Source organism: Aquarana catesbeiana, linkage group LG03, assembly GCF_042186555.1.
Source record: "Aquarana catesbeiana isolate 2022-GZ linkage group LG03, ASM4218655v1, whole genome shotgun sequence".
NCBI classification, from domain to species: Eukaryota; Metazoa; Chordata; class Amphibia; order Anura; family Ranidae; genus Aquarana; species Aquarana catesbeiana.
This window is the reverse complement of record NC_133326.1, coordinates 237,975,184-237,997,313: the sequence shown is the minus strand read 5'-3', so window position 1 is coordinate 237,997,313 and position 22,130 is coordinate 237,975,184. Positions and strand designations below refer to the sequence as shown.

The 22,130-nt window shown below is 40.7% G+C and overlaps 1 protein-coding gene across 2 annotated transcripts in view; it reads right to left on the bottom strand.

The window, feature by feature from the left end:
• LOC141131986 (uncharacterized) overlaps window positions 1-22,130 on the bottom strand; it is a 181,709-nt gene that overhangs the window by 134,653 nt on the left and 24,926 nt on the right. For both annotated transcript variants that reach the window (XM_073619889.1, XM_073619890.1), the window contains exons 3-7: window positions 14,814-14,948; window positions 14,647-14,709; window positions 9,214-9,336; window positions 4,561-4,674; window positions 4,313-4,476 (exon numbers count right to left, since the gene is read on the bottom strand). In XM_073619889.1, the coding sequence (XP_073475990.1) occupies window positions 4,313-4,476; window positions 4,561-4,674; window positions 9,214-9,336; window positions 14,647-14,709; window positions 14,814-14,948 (599 nt within the window). The remainder of the gene's footprint in view (window positions 1-4,312; window positions 4,477-4,560; window positions 4,675-9,213; window positions 9,337-14,646; window positions 14,710-14,813; window positions 14,949-22,130) is intronic.

Below are 22,130 nucleotides of genomic sequence, written 5' to 3'. Positions count from 1 at the left end.
TTGTTTCACTAAAAACCCCAAATTTTCAAAAAACATTTGTCATTGGGACAAAAAGTGAGGTGAAATCTTCTGAAGAGGGGCACAGACAGCAAAACAAATGTCACAGGGGTGATAACCCTTCCCTATGTTTTCCAAAAAGCATAAAAACAGATTTTTTGGCTGGAGCTACACTTTAAAAATGTACCAGTTCAAAATTACAAACAGATTCTACTTAACAACAAACCTACAGTCCCTGTCTTGTTTGCACCGCCTGTATACTGCTGTTCAGAGTATAAAGGGCCTGGGGGCCCCACGCCTTTCCTTTTTTTAATTTGGGTGCGGGGTTCCCCTTAATATCTATACACGACCCAAAGGGCCTGGTAATGGACTGGAGGGTACCCATACCGTTTGTCTCACTGATTTTCATCCATATTGCCAGGACCCGACATTACATTAAAGCCGCAAGCAGTTTTAAATGACTTTTTTTCCTTTAAAAATGTGCAGGGACTGTTCTAAGCACGGGAAACACGCGCCACTTTACAGGCATACTATAGACACCCCAGGTACGATATTTAAAGGAATATTTCACTTTTTTTTTTTTTTTTACTTTAAGCATCATTAAAATTACTGCTCCCGAAAAAACGGCCATTTTTAAAAGTTTTTTTTGCATTGATACATGTCCCCTGGGGCAGGACCCAGGTCCCAAAACCCTTTTTAGGACAATACCATGCAAATTAGCCTTTAAAATTAGCACTTTTGATTTCGAACGTTCGAGTCCCATAGACGTCAATGGGGTTCTAACGTTCGTGCAAATTTTTGGTCCGTTCGCAGGTTCTGGTGCGAACCGAACCGGGGGGTGTTCGGCTCATCCCTAATTGACACTAGACATGTGCAGTTCATTTCGTTCTGAATTGAAATTCACAAATTTATGTTTTTTCAGAAATTCGGATATATCCAAATTTCCGAATTACAATAGTACCAATTTTATACTAATCCGAAATAAGGAAAAAATATAATGAAATTCGAATTTGTTTTCGAATAGTTTTCGAATTTCCAAAGAGAATAAAATATAATAGAAACGAAAGGAATAGAAAAAAATAATAGAATAGAAAAGAATATAACAGAAAATAAAGTAATATAATATAATAGAGTAAAACAGAACAACATAGAAAATAAAAGAACAGAATACTCTAGACTATAATAGAAACAAATAGAATTGGATAACATAGAAAGAATATAACCATCTTCTGAAATTCGAATTTCAAATAGAATAAATTTGAATACATAAAAAAATAGAATAGAAAAGGATAGAATATAAAAAAAAAATAGAAAAGGACTATAATAGAATAGCAAAAAAAAAAGTAAAAAAGTAAATAAGTAAATAAAAATAAATAGAATCAATTTGAATAGAATAGAAAAGAATAGATTAGAATAGAAAATAACAGAATAGTATAGAAAGAGTCAACAGAATAAAATAAAATGGAAAGAATATAACCATCTTCTGAATTTCGAATTTCAAATGGAATAAATTTGAATAGTAGAGAATATAAAATAAAATAGTAGAATTGAAAAGAATAGAATAGAAAACAAATACAATGTAAAAAATTCAATAGACTAGAATAGAATAGAAAGAATATAACCATTTCCCAAAATGTAAATAGTATCAATTCCAATTTGAATAGAATAGAAATATAAGATTAGAATAGGAGGGTGGTTATATTCATTCTATTCTATTGTTTTTTTCTATGCTATTGTGTTATTCTCTATTATATTCTACTCTACTATATTCTATTCAAATTCAAATTGATTGTATTTGAATTTTGGAAAATGGTTATATTATTTCTATTCTATTTTTTAAATTCTATTCTTTACTATTCTATTCAAATTTCAGAAGATGGTTATAATCTTTCTATTTAATTCTATTCTTTTTTATTCTATTCTATTCCTTTCTATTCTATTCCATTCTATTATTTTATTTTCTCTCCTATTTTGTTCTATTTTACTCTATTATATTCTATTCTTTTACTTTCTGTTAATTTATTGTCTATTCTATTATATATTTTTTTCTATTCTATCCCTTTATTTTCTATTCTATTTGGAAATTGGAAAACTATTTGAATTCGAAAACTATTCAAAACTGATTCAAAAACTTTTCGAATCAATCCAAATTCAAATTAGAAAATTCAAATTGTTTAGAATACGAATAAACAAACCCAATTCTGAAAACGAATTAAACAGATTAAACGATTTTTTAACTAAACAAATTTTTGTAAATAACGAATCGTAACTAAACTAATTTTTTCATTCTGCACATGTCTAATTGACACATCATCACAGTGTTTCACATAAAAGGCACGAAAGATAATAACAATTATTGAAAAAGAATAATAAGAAGAATAAGAAGAGGAAGAAACACGTGTCAGAGTAAATGTTAGCTGTAGGTAGGTAACATAGCCGAGTACCATATGCAGAGCACATAAATTAGGTAAACATTAGAACTCACAGTGAGCTTGTCCGTTTATCACTATTTCTGAAGTATACCAGTGTTCTCGGGTCCTGACTGCTTGTAGGAATACTATGTCACTGTTACAGCACTTGAGATTCACACCTCTCCCAGAGGATTTATTGGCAAGTCTACTAGGCACCAACCGCATTTTGTAAATTTGTGGGCAGAGGGTTAATCATAGTTGATGATGTCATTAAAATAGCGTATGTCTAGAATAGTAGAACGCCTCTCTTTTTTCCAAATCCTCAGAATAACACTCTTGGCTACATTCAATAGATGAGGGGTGACACTATTCCTGTATGATTTGATAGAAAAAGGTATGTTGTGGAAAAGGCAGTGGAGTAGGGTATGTTTAACCGCTTGCCGATCGCCTCACGCAGATATACTGCGGCAGAAGGGCTCGTACAGGCAGAATCACGTGCCTGTACGTTCCCCTTTAAGAGGCGGCCAGCGGGCGCGCGGGCGCGCGCACGCCGCCGCCGGCAAGCTCCGTGAGTCGGGGCGCGGGATACCCGCGATCGCCTCATGGGGAGGAAGAACGGGAGATGCTAATGTAAACAAGCATCCCCCCTGTTCTGCCTAGTGACAGTGTCACTGATCTCTGTTCCCTGTCATCGGAGCAGAGATCAGTGACGTGTCACACACAGCCATGCCCCCCACAGTTAGAAACACGCCCCTAGGACACACTTAACCCCTACACTGCCACCTAGTGGTTAACCCCTTCACTGCCAGTGTCATTTACACAGGAATCAGTGCATTTGTATAGCACTGATTGCTGTATAAATGACAATGGTCCCAAAAATGTGTCAAAAATGTCCGATGTGTTCGCCATAATGTCACAGTCGTGATAAAAATCGCTGATCGCCGCCATTTAAAAAAAAAAAATTATTAATAAAAATGCTGTAAAACTATCCCCTATTTTGTAAACGCTATAACTTTTGCGTAAACTGATCAATAATCACTTATTGCGATTTTTTTACCAAAAATATGTAGAAGAATACGTATCGGCCTAAACTGTGGAAAAAAATTGTTTTTATATATTTTTGGGGGATATTTATTATAGCAAAAATTAAAAAATAATGCGTTTTTTTCAAAATTGTTGCTCCTTTTTTGTTTATAGCGCAAAAAATAAAAAACGCAGGGGTGATCAAATACAACAAAAGAAAGCTCTATTTGTGGGAAAAAAAGGACCTCAATTTTGTTTGAGAGCCATGTCGCACGACTGCGCAATTGTCAGTTAAAGAGAAGCAGTGCCGAATCGCAAAAAGTGCTCTGGTCAGGAAGGGGGTAAATTCTTCCGGGGCTGAAGTGGTTAATAGACTTGAGGGGAGTTTCCTGTATCCAGGGCAAACTTTTCTTCAAAAATGTCTTAATTTTAGGACAATACCACCAACGAGCCTTCTGACGCACAGCCCCTCCAGCAATTTAGGGATACTCCTGGGAAAATTCTAGATAAATGGGCAGGGGCTTCATATCAGCGCATATACATTTATACCATGGTCCCTGTTTTTGTGATAATGGCAAGTGAGAATCCAACTTCAAGCTCCCGTACCCACTCACGCATATAAAGCGGAGTCTGCCCTGAGTCTTGAGAGAGCAGAAGTCAATATATCTGAGAAAGAAGACTAATCAACTATTCTGACACATTTAAACATTATACCCCGTGTACATAAAAAAAATCTTCCAACTCACAGATACCCTACAGAGGTACATAAGTGAAAAGTAACATATGAAAGAGACTGTTTCCAGTGTAACAGGCTGTTTAAGAGAAAGAAAGATACTATTTGAAGGAAAAGGTACTGTGAACCTAAAGTATGTATAACCAACCTTTGAAGAATAATTGGATCAAAGTTTTGTTGCTCGTTTATGGTGTTTCCAAGGCTATCACCAAACATAGCATAAAACATTGAGATGACTTCATCTGGATCATAATTACACAGTCTCAAAGCAGCTAGGATTTCCTTATAGTCAGTGATGACAGGCAGGGCTTCCTGATAAAACAGGAACAGAACAGCCAAGGTGAAATATGTATGGTATACCTACATCAGTTCGACATAACTTCTTTAGAAAGGTACCTTTACTTGCTGCACACGATGCAGGACAAAGTCCAAATTCATTTCCCAAAGTAGTGGTAAGATAAGCCAAGCACCAGAATCACTGTCATAATATTTGCAGACATTCATTCTTTCCTGTAAAAGTGTATCAAATCATTTTTATTCCATTCAAAATGAAACTTCAAGAAAAAAAAATACAATTTAATCAACTGAATTCACCTAAAAATAATTAAACATGTTTACAAATATAGCTGTTATAACTACTCAAATTATGTATTTATTTTCGATTCTTGTAGTTGGAAGAAGGGTGTGGGTTGACACTCCTGCTATTGTTTTGCAGAGTGCTGTCAGTCTAACACAGTCAACATATCTACAGGACAGGTAAGGGAAGACCCTATTAGTGTGCTTCTGTTCTTTCAGTGTGTAGTCAGCACTTAGCAGGCTGTGGTGGAACATAACCAAGCTGTACTGCTTAACTGCACTAGAGAAGCCTATATACACAGTCTGGCAGAAGTAGGTGGATCACATATACTTTTTTTTTTTCGTTTTGGATAGAGTGCAGAGCAGGGAATAGAATGCTTGTTGGTTCATATTGATGTTTGTGCCCCCGTTAAGGAGATTCACACTCTCTCAACTTTGTCCTGTTTACCACATTGAAAGTGAAAGTAAAAGAAAATCAAAAATTTTGGATTGTCCCCAGAAAAGTAATAGAGGGGAAATCTTTCAATGGGGACACTAGTTCTGGTTTAAGAAAGGTTATAAAAAATATCACAGTGCAGTATGTTCTTAAAATCATTTACATCTTTAATCGATAAAATGCACACTCATATGTAAACAAACAATATGCGCTTCACAAAGATTTTCAACATGGCTGTGGCATCCGGCATGCTTGCGTAAGGTTGTAGGGCCCTGCCTTATGGTTTTGTCACAAAAATGATGTCACCTGAGTGTTTTTTATCGATTAAAGATGTATATGATTTTAAGAACATGCACTATGGTATTTTCTTATACCTTTGTGAGGTAATATATATCAGCATTGGAGAAGGACGTGTGTCTTGGTGCTGCTTTACATGGCTGTCCATTAGGCACCTGCTTCTTAATACCTACTGGGACCATTCCATGTGACGTGTGGTACAGCTCCTTGGATTGAGGCTTTCTCTTTGATGAAAACAAGGGGAGATCAACCACTCTATAATTTGAGGGTCCACTCCATCTGGTAAGGGGAATTGCCTAATCACAGTGGTGTTGTGTGGATCTATTAGTCATACTGAAGCTGGTGCTGGGATTTTCTTCTTTTAGCATATGCACTTTTTTTATGAACTGTTGTATATATTTTTTTATTAAGCGCTGCATGTTATCTAAACATATATTTTAATTTGGAATCAACAAATTTGATGCTGGCTACTGATTTATAATTCTATGTATATTCTAGCGCAGATAATTCCAATATTTTACTGTATGGTAAACTAAAAATTGAATGGTTGATTTGGGTTACTGTACTTTTCATACAGTCATTAAACTTTGCTCTACCTTATTAATAGCTTAAGTGCATAATTATATAATTATGTTTAGTCAGTTTATTTAGCTCTTGCAGGCTTGGTCAACAATGAGCAATGATGATGTCCAAAGTGTAGTCACTTAAGAAGCACTTAGATTTCAGTTCACTGAAGTCATACTTGTTTTGTAATCTTGCTGTGGTTGCTGTGGGATACAGCAGAATATAATATTAAATACAACCCCAATTCCAAAAAAGTTGGGACGCTGTGAAAAATCTACATAGAAACAGAATGCAATGATCTGCAAATCTCATAAACCCATATTTTATTCACAATAGAAAAACAAATCAAATGTTTAAACAAAGAAAAAAAAAAGTAAATTTGAAATTGATGGCAGCAACCCATCTCAAAAAAGGGGGACAAGGCCATGTTTACCTTGGTGCCTTTCCAGATGTGCAAGTTACCCATTCCATACGCACTAATTTGCCCCCATACCATCAGAGATGCAGACTTATCAATAGGGTTCTGCCAATCTACAAACTGACATATTTTAATAGAAATTGTCCCCGGAAATATGATAAAATATGGCAGTCATGGGTGGATTGTACATAACCCTGTCCCTAGGGAACGGCTTTTCTTCTGTTTCCCTTGAGGGTGACTGTTGCTACCTATGAGTTCTTATGACTATTACAATATATTGCTGTCTTATTTGTTGGGATGACTCTGTCTTTTAACCACTTCCCGCTCGCCCTATAGCAGATTGACATCCGGGAAGTGGTTCTGTTATCCTGACTGGGTGTCATATGAAGTCCAGCAGGATAACATGCCGCCGCGTGCCCCCGGGGGCGCGCATCGCGGCGATCGGTGGAGCGGTGTGTCAGCCTGACACACCGCTCCGCCGATCTTGGTAAAGAGCCTCCGGCGGAGGCTCTTTACCACGTGATCAGCCGTGTCCAATCACGGCTGATCACGCTGTCAATGGGAAGAGCCGTTGATCGGCTCTTCCTCACTCGCGTCTGACAGACGCAAGTAGAGGAGAGCCGATCGGCGGCTCTCCTGGCAGGGGGATCTGCGCTGATTGCCCCTCAGATCACCACACTGGACCACCAGGGATCGCCACTAGGACCACCAGGGAAGGGGCAACATGTGGATGGCCAGGTATGTACCCCATGGCCATTCACATGTGCCCAATGTGCCCAATCTGTGCCAATCAGTGCCCACAAATGGGCACAGATTGGCACCATTATGTCCAAGATCTGCCCAGCAATGCCCCCAATGTTTTATCAGTGCCACCTGTCATTGCCCATTGGTGCCACCTGTCATTGGCCATCGGTGCCACCTGTCAGTGCCCATCAGTGCCCATCTGTGCCCATCAGTGCCCACCTATCAGTGCCCATCAGTGCCACACATCAGTGCCACCCATAAGTACCCATCAGTGCCACCCATATGTACCAATCAATGCCACCTACGAGTGCCCATCAGTGCCGCCTACGAGTGCCCGTCAGTGCCGCCTATGAGTGCCCATCGGTGCCACCTATGAGTGCCCATCAGTGCTGTATACCAGTGCCCATCAGTGCCACCTATCAGTGCCCATCAGTGCCGCCTATCAGTGCCCATCATCAGTGCCCGTCAGTGCCACCTCATCAGTGCCACCTCATTGGTGCCACCTCATCGGTGCCCATCAGTGCCGCCGTATCAGTGCCCGTCAGTGCAGCCATATCAGTGCCCATCATTGAAGGAGAAAACGTACTTATTTATAAAAAATTTTAACAGAAACAAAGAAAAACTTGTTTTTTTTTCGAAAATTTTTGGTCTTTTTTTATTTGTTGCGCAAAAAATAAAAATCGCAGAGTTGATCAAATACCACCAAAAGAAAGCTCTATTTGTGGGAACAAAATGACAAAAAATTTGTTTGGGCACAGTGATGAATGACCGCGCAATTGTCATTCAAATTGCGACAGCGCTGAAAGCTGAAAATTGGCCTGGGCGGGAAGGTGTCTAAGTGCCTGGTATTGAAGTGGTTAATTGTTATATGTAACCATGTATACCTGTTGATATTATATGCCATCCATTTTTTTCAATAAAGAGCAATTCTGTTTGTAAAAAAAAAAAAAAAAAAAAAGAGTTGCAAGCTTTTGAACTGAGCGCTGATAACAAGCCAGAAGATCCCTCACTTTAGTCTCGTAGTCTGGAGGACATGGCACCCATGGTTGGAAAAAAGAATATCACATTTCCATTCGTCTGACCACAGAAAATGTTTCCACTTTGCCGCAGATCATTTAAAGAGTTTTGGCCAAGAGAAGAAAGCAGAATTTTTTGGATCATGTTCAGATATGATTTCTTCTTTGCATGATAGAACTTTAACTTGCGTTTATAGATGGCACGGCAAACTGTGTTCACAGACATGGATTTTAGAAGTATTCATGAGCACATGCACTGGTGTCTATCACTGAATCATGCCTGTTTTTAATGCAGTGCTGTCTGGGAGCCAGAAGATCACAGGCATCAAATATTGCATTTCAGCCTTGTCCCCTGCGCACAGAGATTTCTCCAAGTTCTCTGAATCTTTTGATAATATTATGTACTGTGGATGATGATATATGTAAAGTCTTTGCAGTTTTACTTTGAGGACCATTATTCTGAAATTTTTCGTCAATTTTTCGACACAGCTTTTCACAGATTGGTGAACCTCTGCCCATCTTTACTTCTGAGACTCTCTAACTCTCTAAGATGCACTTTTGATACCCGATCATGTTACTGACTTGTTAAGAATTGACCTAATTAGTTGCAAAATGTTCTTCCAGCTCTTCCTTGTCAGTACCACTTAATTTGCCAGCTCTTTGTTGCCCCAACCCAGCTTTTTTGAGAAGTGTTGTAGCCATCAATTTGAAAATCCTTTTTTTTTTTCTTAAAAGGGTACATTTTAAACATCTGATATGTTCTCTGTTTTTAAGTGTGAATAAAATATGGGTTTATGAGATTTGCAAATCATTGCATTCTGTTTTTATGTAGATTTTACGCAGAGTCCTAACTTTTTTGGAATTGGGTTGTAAAGATTATCTAAATTGATATGGAATTTCCATATAATTTAATAACATTATTTTTATTCTCTATTGTAACCGCCACAAGAAAAGGCCAAAGATTGCTGATGATTATACATTTCAAGAGAACATATTACCTCAAATATATAAGTCATGACCATTCCTTTCCCAGGTATATAAAAAGAACTAGTCCGATCATTTTTCAGGTGCATTGCAGTGCCATTACTTTCATCTTTAATATTATCGCACATCTTGTTTGGCTGGAAAATGTAGATGATACATGTAAGATTATAATTTTCTCATCCTTTTAAGCATACCAAAAATCTTGTAAATTTATATGGTTTGTCTTTACACAGTAACTCAATTAAATGTTATACAACACTATTTCCTGTAGTATAACTTTGTGTGCAACACACTGCTTAAAAGCAGTCCCAGATTTTAGTGCTTTACACTTAAAAGTATAGGCAAATTTTATTATACAACACCATGGCCAGAGTTAGGAGGAAAAACTTACCTTACTACTCTTGTTCATGCTTTTTGTCTAAGCAATGCTGAAGTGGAACATTCTACACCAAAATTGCACTGTAGCTGGTACTATGGTGCTATGGGAACCCTTAAGGGTGTATTTATTAAAAAATTTGCATATCAATTCACTCACAATGATAGTGCATATACGTGCATATTTTCAATTAAAATCAACGAACAACATTCGAACAGCATAAAAATTTGGCCTAATGCCTATTCATACATAACAAATGCACATGCTCTTTCACTTGGTGAATTTCTATGCAAATTTTTATATAAATACAACTCTATTTATGTTCTCTGTAAAGTGGTGGTAAGTAGTACCAGTTCCTCCTATCACAGTAGCATCAATTCACAATGGCTTACACAGATATTTGCTAACTTATCAGCAAAGTTTTTAATACAGATTATCACATTAATGTTTACTTCTAAAATATTGCTAGCTTGTTGCTGGACTTAAGCTGGCCATAGCCAGAGCGATTTTCATTCCTGCAACTATGGGTTGCAGGAAAGAAAATCACCTGATTCCCCCATGAACACAGTTTAGTATTGATGGGGGAGTCCCTCCCATTAAATCATGGTGTTCTCCCAGCGGAAGAAGCCACCCCTGCAGAGAGAACACAGTGATTACTGCTAGCAGCTATAATAGCCACTAGCAATAATCGCATGTAAAATCCGACAGGCTGGTTGTACCCAAGTTGATTGATCGATTAACTTGGGTACATTCAGCCTGCCCATACATGGTTTGAATCTAGGCTGGTCCCTGCTGAACAGGCCAAAATTTGAACCATCTATGGCCGGCTTTAGCAGTGAGTTTCTTTGAGGTGTTTATAGAGGGAAGCAGAATAAAAAAGCTGTTTGAGCTGGTGATAAAAACAACTTAAACTTAAATACCTTTTTAGGAGAAAAGAGTCTTTCAACAGTTAAAGGAGAAGTCCAGCCTGAACTTTTTAGGCTGGGCTTCTCCTAAGGGTCACAGGAGTTCAATTAGTTTTCCACTCCTGTGACCAGTTTTCAGCGGAGAGCGGTCTGAAATCCGCTCTCCGCTGACATCACTGTAACCAGTCGAGGCAGCGCGTCATCCCAACTTCTGAAGTCTGGATCCGCCAGCTGCCTTGACTGCTGAGCTGGCCACTCCCCGCCCCTCCACAGCTCAGTGCTCCAATGAGCGTGGAGGAGCAGAGAGGAGAGATGCTGACTGTCAGCAGCTCTTCGCCCGGGGAGGTGAGAGAACTGAGCCATCAGCGATGTTCGGTGGCTCGGTTCTCAGTGCAGAGACGCTGGGGGACAGCTGCAGCATCAGTCTGATGCTGCATCCACCTAGGTAATTATGAATCTCAAAAAAAACGAAAATGTACTTCTCTTTTAAGTATTCATTTTATATAGCAAAATGACAAATTCCACACCAGTTAATATTCATTTTAGTGAACTGCACTAATAATAATATGACATTTCTCACAACTTGAACAGAACTATATGCATACTCAGGTGAGTGGAACAGCAAGATGACTTGGTAAACCATATTAATATACATATCTATGTTCACCAGGTATGAGTCCTATACATGACATTTGTATAGTACAGAGTAATCTTACTGTTAAGAACAAGGTATACAGTGAGAATCAATAAATGTAGCCCCGAAACAATGGCACTAAACATCCCTAAACTAAAATCAACCCTACTACAAGCAGAATAGTTATAAGTTGGGCATCTCTGTCTACGTCTTTCATGATCCAGACATATCTGCCAATGTTTTGGATTTGCCTACATACGCATACCTCAAACTCCATTATAGGCCTTGCAAAATTTGCATAGAGACAAGGGCTATAGGGGCTAATCCTGGAACCTGTAACCAGGGGTCCTATAGTTTGTTAAATTTGAGGGGGGTGCCTCGGCATCTTAGTGTATGCTTTTCTTTAAGTAGGTTAGTATTCACCTAGATGCGCCACTCTTCAAACTTAGGAGGAAAAGGCGCTATCCATTTCAACAGTATACACTTACGAGCCAGATACAATAGGCGGGAAACAGCAGTTCTGACATGAGGTGCAAACAATTCTTCATCAAGAAAGCCCAGAATGCAGGTCAGAGGGTCATTTTGGAGGGAAACTTGAAAAGCTTGATTAATAACCAAGATTATTTTGTTCCAATAATGTACGAGCTTGGGACACCTCCAGAACATTTGTAGATGGTCAGCTGGAGTACCCTCGCATCTGGTTTTCTCTACAGAGCCATTTAAACAACCTGAGGGGGTTCTGTTTATCTGAAGGTTAACAAAAAGTTGTGACATCCGTTGAGTAAGTGAGATGGAGACAAGGGGGACCTGTTCCGAAATGGACTGCCATATCTTGCCATCCAATGTCAGAATATCTGCTGACCAGTCCCTTTTGCCGTAACTCTGCACTGTACTGTGAAGACACTTCATCAAAGACCCATATAGCGAGGATATTAGGCCTTTTTTGTCAGTAGTGTTAGCTATTTGATTAATTAATGGGGTGTCTATTTGTTTGAGGGATGTGGAACCTCCTTGGATAGAAAGAAGGTGGCAAAGTTGGAGGTACTGAAAAAAGCCGGAATGGGGGATACCAAATTCATCCTGTAGATCTTTAAAGGATTTAAGATGATCATTAGAGTATAATTGATAGAGAAAAAGGTATACCTCCATTATACCAACCAGTAAATCCCTGCAGTTTTCCAAGCTCTCCCAGCCACCCTCGCTCCCAAATTGGATGAAATCTAGAGATGCCGACATATCCCATAATCTTGCGTATTTCATCCCAGACCCTAGCCATCATGAGTAGAGTATGATAATGACATCCATTCCTAAACCCATCTGACTCCAATTGTGCTAACAAATAATATTTGTTAGATCTGGACAACAGCATCGCCTGAATGTGATCGTGAGCGTCCACTGTTCGCCAGCCCGAAGATTGTTGCAGTTGGGATGATCATGATGATGATGATGAGTCTAGCCGAGGGGAGAGCCAATCCAGCACCATCTTTAGGCAGCTGCAAAATAGGTAGACAAATTCTCGGTTGCTTTCCCTTCCAAATCAGAATGCGGAAAAGGGAGTCTATCTTTTTGAACCATTGTTGCGGAACCCATATAGGGGAGTTGTGTAAGACATGCAACAATTGGGGAGCCCAAATAATTTTAATTAGATTCGCCCTACTCACAACCAAGAGAGGGAGCTTATACCATGCCTTGCTTTTAGATTTAAATTTATCCAGTAGAAGTTACAAATTTTATTTCAAATAATTTTTGACATCAGGATAAACCCAGACCCCCAGATATTTAAAAATAGAGACAATTTTTATTTGCCTTGCGCAGGAAGGGAGATCCATCTGTTGAATATCTATTCGGGAGGAGCACAGACTTGTCCTAATTAATTGTGAAACCTAAGAAGGAAGGTAGCAATAAGGGACATGAGGAGAAAGAGGGACTCATTGAAGTCACCTATAAATAATAATGCATCATCTGCATATAAGACCAGTTTATCTTCTATTGATCCTTGTTTGAATCCGACAATGGTGCTGGATTGGCGAATTGTTGCTGCCATTGGCTCATCCACTAGGGTGAATAATAGTGGGGATAAAGGGCACCCCTGTCGTGTTCCTCTATGAAGGAAAAAAGGCTCTGACTGGGAGCCATTAATCAACATTAAGGTCAAGAGTAAAGTAGCTGAACCCATCTAATAAATCTGGACCCTAGACCTAAACGCTTCAATACTTCTCACAAATACTGCCATTCCATGCTGTAGAATGCTTTAGCAGCGTCCAACGACAGAATGATCCTGCTACACGTGTTGTTGGAAGGAATTTGCCGATTAAGAAATAATCTGTGGATGTTAACAGACATTGATCTAGTAGGTATAAAACCAGACTGATCGGGATGCACCAGCCGCTGCATCACCTTACTGAGTCTATCGGCTAGTACCTTTGCAAGGATTTTGACATCCGAGTTTAGCAAAGAGATAGGGCGGTACGACTCAGGATATGAAGAGCCTTTGCCTGGTTTTGGGAGCACTATTATGCCTGCCATATTTATAGAGTCAGGAAGAGAATTAGATTCATAGGCTAAGTTCAGAACAGCTCTTGTAGAAGAATATCTCCATATTGCTTGTATATCTCTGAAGGAAGGCCATCTACCCCCGGGGCTTTATTATTAGGGGCCTCAGCCACAGCCTTACTTACTGTAGCTCTTCTATCATAATGGGAGAGGACAGTATCTGCCTATTGTCATTGCCCAGACAAGGGAGCTCAAGGGGGTCCAAAAAGTAATGTAATTATTGCATTGCATACTGTACTTTACTATCATACAGATCACTATATAATAAAAATCTTGAAAAGCCCCTAAGATCTCCCCTGCGTTCTGAGTAACTGCACCTGAGGCTGTAGTAATGGAGGCAATTTGATTTGTAAGAGATTGGGAGCTGGCTATTACCGCTAGTAAGTGACCAGTATTTTTGCCATAAGCAAAATAGCGACAACGGGTAAAGAACGGTTTACTTTCTGCCTTTTCCTGCTGCTTCTGTCTATACATTAGCTGAGCATCTTTCCATGAACGGAGAGATTGTGGGGATGGGTTGGATATATACGTGGGCTCAGTTCTGTGTACCTCTGTTGACAGAAAGCTCACCCAGTCCCTGCTAGATTTCTTGAAATGGCTGATCTCTTTTGGGTTTTTAATACGGTCTGTGCCACTGTGCTGGAAGGACTTCCACCTCACCTCCTGTCCTAATGATAGGGTGTCACAGTGGCAGGAAATGACTGAAAATCTTATCATAGGGGGGGGGGGCAAAAACAGGAACAAAACACATTTTAATTAAACTGAAAATTGTTAGAACCGCTGCCGGGTTTATACAGCTGTCTGCACCTTCTGGTCTACGTGACAACTTTTACCTTTCTTGTCCTCATTTAGTCACAGATAACAGCAACAAAAAAAGCTTAAAGACAGTCTAATCCTTCAGCAATATAAAAAAATTAAGAAAATGCAAGGCATTAAGGTATTGTTTTAAATAATAATATTAATAATCTAGTAGCATTACCTCACTTTGGGTGTGAATGAAATTCCCTTGGCTGTAAAGTTCTTCAGGAAATGGAACCATCCCCTAAATTTTAAGATTATAACAGTTACGTTTGCTGCACTCTATATATATAAAAAAAAAAAAATCTATACACATAAAAGATCTGAAAATGCCTAAAGAATAATCACCTGTTCATCATCAAAGTACATTCTGATGCCATTCTGAATGAAGCACGTATAGAGAGTTCCATTGTTGTGCTGAAAGCTTTCAAAGGTCAGTGATACATCTTCTGTTTCCAAAGCATCCTGTATGCCATACTTGCCCTTTTTATAGAGGGGAAATATGTAAATATATAATCAGAACATATACCATTTTTTGCAGTAGTTGTATTACTGTTTACAAATGTATACAAGTATACATTTGACAACATGAACCAACACTATATGGGAGTAGAAATACAAACAACTATATATTATAAAGTGTAAGAATGTATTTTTATTTTTTTAAATCAAGCATATACAGTATAGCAGGATTTATGTTTCTACTCCTATAAGAATAAACACACCATACAAGAAATTGGGAGATGTGTGGCTACCTATTTACAGGAGAATTACTCCTCCAGAATTTCAGTCCTCACTGACTTTGCTTACTGTATACTGTATGTGCACATTTGCACAACTATACTTATTTCTCTCTTTGACTAACCCACTGCACTGTATTTATGGCAATTGTTGGCCAGGCAGTCTGTGAAGTGTGTATTCTCCTCTGCTCTTTATTGGCTGCCAGTGATTGAATATTTTATTACGATGCTTGTTGAGCTACCATGCCACTTGTGTTGTGTGCAGGTCCTGTGCTGCTCACTGATGCCCCCACTCCTCTCTCTGTTGGTCTATGAAGATTGTCAGTCTGACTCGTATAGTCGGACTATACATACAGTATCTCACAAAAGTGAGTACACCCCTCACAATTTTGTAAATATTTTATTATATCTTTTCATGTGACAACACTAAAGAAATTACACTTTGCTACAATGTAAAGTAGTCAGCTTGTTATACAGCTTATACAAGCTTGTTATACAGCTTGTATAACAGTGTAAATTTGCTGTCCCCTCAAAATAACTCAACACAGAGCCATTAATGCCTAAACCACTGGCAACAAAAGTGAGTACACCCCTAAGTGAAAATGTCCAAATTGGGCCCAATTAGTAATTTTCCCTCCCTGATGTCATGTGACTCTTTAGTGTTACAAGGTCTCAGGTGTGAATGGGGAGCAGGTGTGTTAAAATTGGTCACTGGAGGGAGTGTGGCTGAGCAGGAAATGCAGTAAGACGTGCTGTCACTAGCTTCGCTGAGAATCCTGATAAATCCTTCTAACATCACTGCAATCCTGCTTCACTGGGATACGGATCTTAGATTACTATACTCCCCTACCTACCTGCTATCCACGGAGGTGGATATTTGCGGACCCATGATGTCCAGGCGAGGACCGGCCTCACGAACGTCACCGGACACCCCCAGCCATGATGGCGGCCTCCCACCCCGCACAGCAAAGGAAGCAGCCCGGCGACTCTTCGGCATCAATCTGGCCCAAAAAGACTGCTCATCACTACCGATGCCTGATCCTGAGGAAGCGCTGATGGAGGAGGTTATGGGATCACTGGATGGGCTCCCTTCCCAGCTTGCAGGCATTACAGCCTCCTCAACTGTGAGTAAATAGTGAGTAAATTGATATTTGTGGTAACAGGGGCCAGCTGGGATGTTTACTGTGTGCGAAGGGTATTATTATATAATATGAATGGCAGACTGGTGACACCCTGGGTTATTGTGGGCCCCTTGGCCCTTAGCTTTATTTCTAAAACGGATTGGGAACTGCGAATCAAGGTGCTAGGGGGCTAATGCTCCTATCATGGAATATTAGGGGACTGGGGGACAAAACCAAGCAGAGCACAATGTTCAAATATTTCTCTAGGATGCAACCACACTTGATCTGTCTACAAGAGACTCACCTATAGCTTGATTAGATCTGTCTGCTGTGATCGCGCAGGTATCCCTACTCAGTTCCACTCAGTGCACTCCTCCTACTTCAGGGGGGTTAGTGTACTGGTCTCTGGGAGGGTTTCTTTTGAGTGCTTGCAGCAGAGGATTGATGGGGACGTCAGATTTGTGTTTTTACTATGTAAGCTCAATGGATTTATGTGTATTGTGGCAGCCATGTATGTCCCTCCCCCATACTCCTCGGACCCTCTAAAGAAATTTGCCCAGTTCATGGCCTTATATCCCAATGTTCCAGTCCTCGCTTTAGGGGATTTCAATAATGTCCTAGATACACACTTGGACAGATTTTCCTTACACCTCAGGCAAGTTGGTCACTCTACTGGTAGAACCACATTTGCATCCTTGCTGACTGAACTGGGTTTGAGGGATGTGTGGAGGGAGAGACATCCACCGGTTAAATGCTACTCATGTCGCTCAGCCTCACATGGTGGTCTTACACGCATAGACCTGGGCCTGGGCAATGTCTCCCTTATGCAGAGGGTGTTGGATACAGCTTATGAACCTCGATTGCTCTCTGAACATTCTCCCTTTTGGGTACGGATAGATGTTGTGACCCAGGATGTCAGACCTCTCTGGAGGATCAATCTGTTCTGGCTGGCACTGTTGCCGGTACCGGATGGGATTGCTAGTGCCTTGGGGGAGTTCCTACGGTTCAACAGGGGCTCTGCAAGGGCGGCTGTTGTCTGGGACTCTCTAAAGGCGTTCCTGAGGGGATGCCTGATCAGAGGAATTACAGGTGTGAAGAGGAGGTCGGGGGAATGGGAATCCAGTATCAGGGATGACCTGCAAACTAGAGAGCAAAAAATGATCTCAGACCCTTCCCAAGAGGATAGAGAGGCATGGATTTAGGCCCACTCACTATACAACTCAGTAGTCTTATCAGCAGCCGAAAAGGGGAGATTTTTCTTACAACAAGAGTATTATGAGGAAGGTGAGAACACGGGCCATCTTCTTGCCTTAGCCAGGGAACAAAGAGACACGGCTTCCATTCTAGCCATTAAATCGGGGACAGGGGAGACTTGCACCATGGGAGCTGACATCATGCAGGTCTATCAGATAGTATGCAGGAGGCCCTCATAGTAGTGATACCCAAGCCAGGAAAAGACAAACTCCTACCGGATTCGTATAGACCCATATCCCTCTTCAACTTGGATGACTCCTGGCATGGGTCCTGGCGAACAGACTGTCCAGAGTGATCGGGGGGCTCGTGCACAAATACCAATCTGGGTTTATACCTACTAGGTCTACGGCCAATAATATTAGACGCCTCTTCATGAACTTGCAAACCCCAGTGGATAATCCTGGAGGTAGGGCCATTTTATCTCTGGATGCCGCTAAGGATTTTGATAGTGTGGAGTGGCCCTACCTTTGGGAGATCTGGGCTCGTTTTGGCCTGGGTGAAAGGTTTGTTAACTGGGTGAAGATTCTATATTTGGCTCCTAGGGCGAGACTCTGCATTAACAACACTCTTTTCCAATCCTTTGCATTAAATAAGGGCACTCGGCAGGGGTGTCCGCTGTTGCCCCTGTTGTTTGCTCTCGCAGTGGAGCCTTTGGCTATATTAATCCGTAGTTTTTCTGAAATAGTGGGATTCTGTGGAGGCCTCTCGGAGGAAAAGATTTCCCTTTACACCGACGATGCCCTACTTTACCTAGGGGATACGAATAACTTTATGCGGGTGCTAATGGCACTTATAACCAAGTTTGGAGGATTCTCAGGCTTCTCAATAAATTGGTCCAAATCTATTCTGATGCCCCTAGATCCTGTGACTAAACCCATGCCCCAGGAGGCAAGACAAATTACTATCGCCGATTCATTTAGATATCTAGGAGTAGTGGTGACTCCAGACACCTCCGAATACCTCAAACTAAATTTGAACCCTTTATTAGATAAACAAAGAGAAAAGTCCCTTAACTGGTGTAAGCTTCCCCTGTCAGTTGTAGGGAGAGTAAATTTAATAAAAATGATTTGAGCCCCGCAATTATTGTATGTCACTCAGAATTCTCCTATGTGGATTTCTAACAAATGGTTCAAGAGAATAGATACGCAGATGCGAGATCACATTTGGAAGCGGAAGGGAGCCAGAATCAGTTTAAATACCCTACAATATAGTAAAGATAGAGGAGGTCTAGCGGTACCGCATCCCAAGCTATATTTTTTGACCTCTCAGATGCAGCAGTTTACGGGGTGGGAGAGTGATGATTTCTTAGACGTTCTCATAGTACGTCTAGTGGTCCTAACGGGTCTCCTTAGGAAAGTGTGGGGGGCAGTTAGGGATGCACTAAAGGTCGCAGGCCCCTTGGGATGTACCCCTTTATGGGATAACCCAAGATATCCAGAACTCAATAAACTAGAGGGATTCACCTTATGGAAACGTAAGGGAATCTGGTTCTTCTCCCAAGTATAGGTAGGAAATGTATTGAAATCTTTTCCACAACTTTGCTCGGAATTCACACTCCCCACTAGATGCTTCTTTCAGTATTTACAACTCCGACACGCCCTACAGGCCCAGGGTCGGGTAACTTCCCTGTCGGTGTCCTCCTCCCCGCTTCTAAGGGAACTACTACATGTGACCGTCAGAAGGGGACTGATTTCTACAATTTATTAAGCATTGTTGTCCTCCAATCAGAACCACGCTTCCTTAAAGTGTAGAGCTGAATGGACCACAGATATTGGAGAGATTGATGATGACCAATGGGACATGGCATTGGAATCAATCCCTATTGTCTCCATTTCGGCCTCCCATAGGTTGTCGCAGCTGTTTATTCTTCATAGAACCTGTCGGATGCCAATGAAACTGTTTGCATGGGGCCTGAGGGATACACCCCTATGCCCAAAATGTAAAATACATCAGGGGGACCTCATTCACATGCTGTGGCGGTGCCCAAAGCTCAATAGATATTGGACTAAGGTCATACAGACCGTATCCCGGTTGGCGCAGGTACCAGTGTCCTCCACCCCTCTGGTGTGTCTATTGGGCACGATCGATGAGGAGATGTACCGGAGGGGAATGTACACTATGCTTACTAGAGTACTACATCTGGCTAGAAAACTCATAGGGAGACACTGGATGGTGCCTACTGTACTAACGGGGAAACAATGGATTGGATATGTGAACTCACTATTAATTAGAGAACAAATGTGAACAAATTTGAAATGGTCTGGGAGCCATGGCTGTCTGATCCAGCTCTCACCCCCCACAACTTGTAATGGATAGACTGTTACGAATTTAATTTAGAAAAATGTGAAGCAAATGGAGGGAGGGGTTGAAAGGAGAGGGGAAAGGAACACAGTTCATGGTTTTATGTTTGGTACGTTAAACCCTTGTTAAGTAATATCCGATAGCAAAAAGAAAGAAAAAAACAGTGTTTTAATACATAAGTTGTTTAACCATAGTGCTAAAAGTTTACTTGAATAGCTATGGAATGGTGCAGAGCAACATATATGGCTATGTTTGAAGATATGCTTTGTATACTTCTGACGGATTGTGACTGTATTCAGCCTTATTGCAATTTGTATTGTATTTGTATGATTACTTTCTGCATCAGCAAAATAAAAAAAGTTTTGATTAAAAAAATTGGTCACTGGAAGTTCAACATGGCACCTCATGACAAAGAACTCTCTGAGGATCTGAAAAAAGAATTGTTGCTCTACATAAAGATGGCCTAGGCTATAAGAAGATTGCCAAAACCCTGAAACTGAGCTGCAGCACGGTGGCCAAGACTATATAGCGGTTTAACAGGACAGGTTCACTCAGAACAGGCCTCACCATGGTCGACCAAAGAAGATGAGTGCACGTGCTCAGCGTCAAATACGGAGGTTGTCTTTGGGAAATAGACATATGAGTGCAGCCAACATTGCTGCAGAGGTTGAAGGAGTGGGGGGTCAGCCTGTCAGTGCTCAGACCATACGCCGCATACTGCATCAAATTGGTCTGCATGGCTGTCATCCCAGAAGGAAGCCTCTTCTAAAGATAATGCACAAGAAAGCCCGCAAACAGTTTGCTGAAGACAAGCAGACTAAGGACATGGATTACTGGAACCATGTCCTGTGGTCTGATGAGACCAAGATAAACTTATTTGGTTCAGATGGTGTCAAGCGTGTGTGGCGGCAACCAGGTGAGGAGTACAAAGACAAGTGTGTCTTGCCTACAGTCAAGCTTGGTGGTGGGGGTGTCATGATCTGGGGCTGCATGAGTGCTGCCGACACTGGGGAGCTACAGTTCATTGAGGGAACCATGAATGCCAACATGTACTGTGACATACTGAAGCCGAGCATGATCCCCTCCCTTTGGAGACTGGGCTGCAGGGAAGTTTTCTAACATGATAACGACCCCAAACACACCTCCAAGACGACCGCTGCAATGCTAAAGAAGCTGAGGTTAAAGGTGATGGACTGGCCAAGCATGTCTCCATACCTAAACCCTTTTGAGCATCTGTGGGGCATCCTCAAATGCAAGGGGGAGGAGTGCAAGGTCTCCAACATACACCAGCTCTGTGATGTCGTCATGGAGGAGTAGAAGAGGACTCTAGTGGCAACCTGTGAAGCTCTGGTGAACTCCATGCCCAAGAGGGTTAAGGCAGTGCTGGAAAATAATGGTGGCCACACAAAATATTGACACTTTGGGCCTAATTTGGACATTTTCACTTAGGGGTGTACTCACTTTTGTTGCCAGCTGTTTAGACATTAATGGCTGTGTGTTGAGTTATTTTGAGGGGACAGCAGATTTACATTGTTATACAAGCTGTACACTCACTACTTTACATTGTAGCAAAGTGTCATTTCTTCAGTGTTGTCACATGAAAAGATAGAATACAATATTTACAAATGGGTGTAGTCACTTTTGTGAGATACTGTATGTGGATGTTATGAACTACTGTGATACGCCTGAGGTCCAGCCGCCATTCTTTTCTTTGTTTGGCAGCATTTTAATTTTGCGGACTACTGGATGAGAATGTGTTTTCCCTCTGAAATCCATGTCGAAAGTTGGAAGAATATTTATATCCAGAGAATTCTGTATATGCCCCTTGAGAGGAGGAACAGAGAGTAATGAACTCATTTTGTTGTTCTATATGTTACACAGCAATTGGTTCTGTTGAGTTTGCACTCTTTATGTTTGGTGGAGGCAAGAACACCAAGGTGGAGGTTCCCACACTGCTGATTAGCTTTGTTTTCTAATGAACTTTATTATCTGTCAACGTTTTAAAGGACATTTTTTCTTGCACTATGTATATGGTGTAATACTACGTCACACTCACTACAGTTTTTGACTACATCATTGATTATTATTCACTTGATTCTTTATTTATACTTTTTGAAACATATGGGATCATTTTAATTATTTGAGTGCTGCATTTATTTACACCATTTATTCTATGTTGTAATTGTATGGATGGTATATTAGAGTATAGTTTTTATTTGTTTTATGGGTGCTAATTGCTATTAGTCATT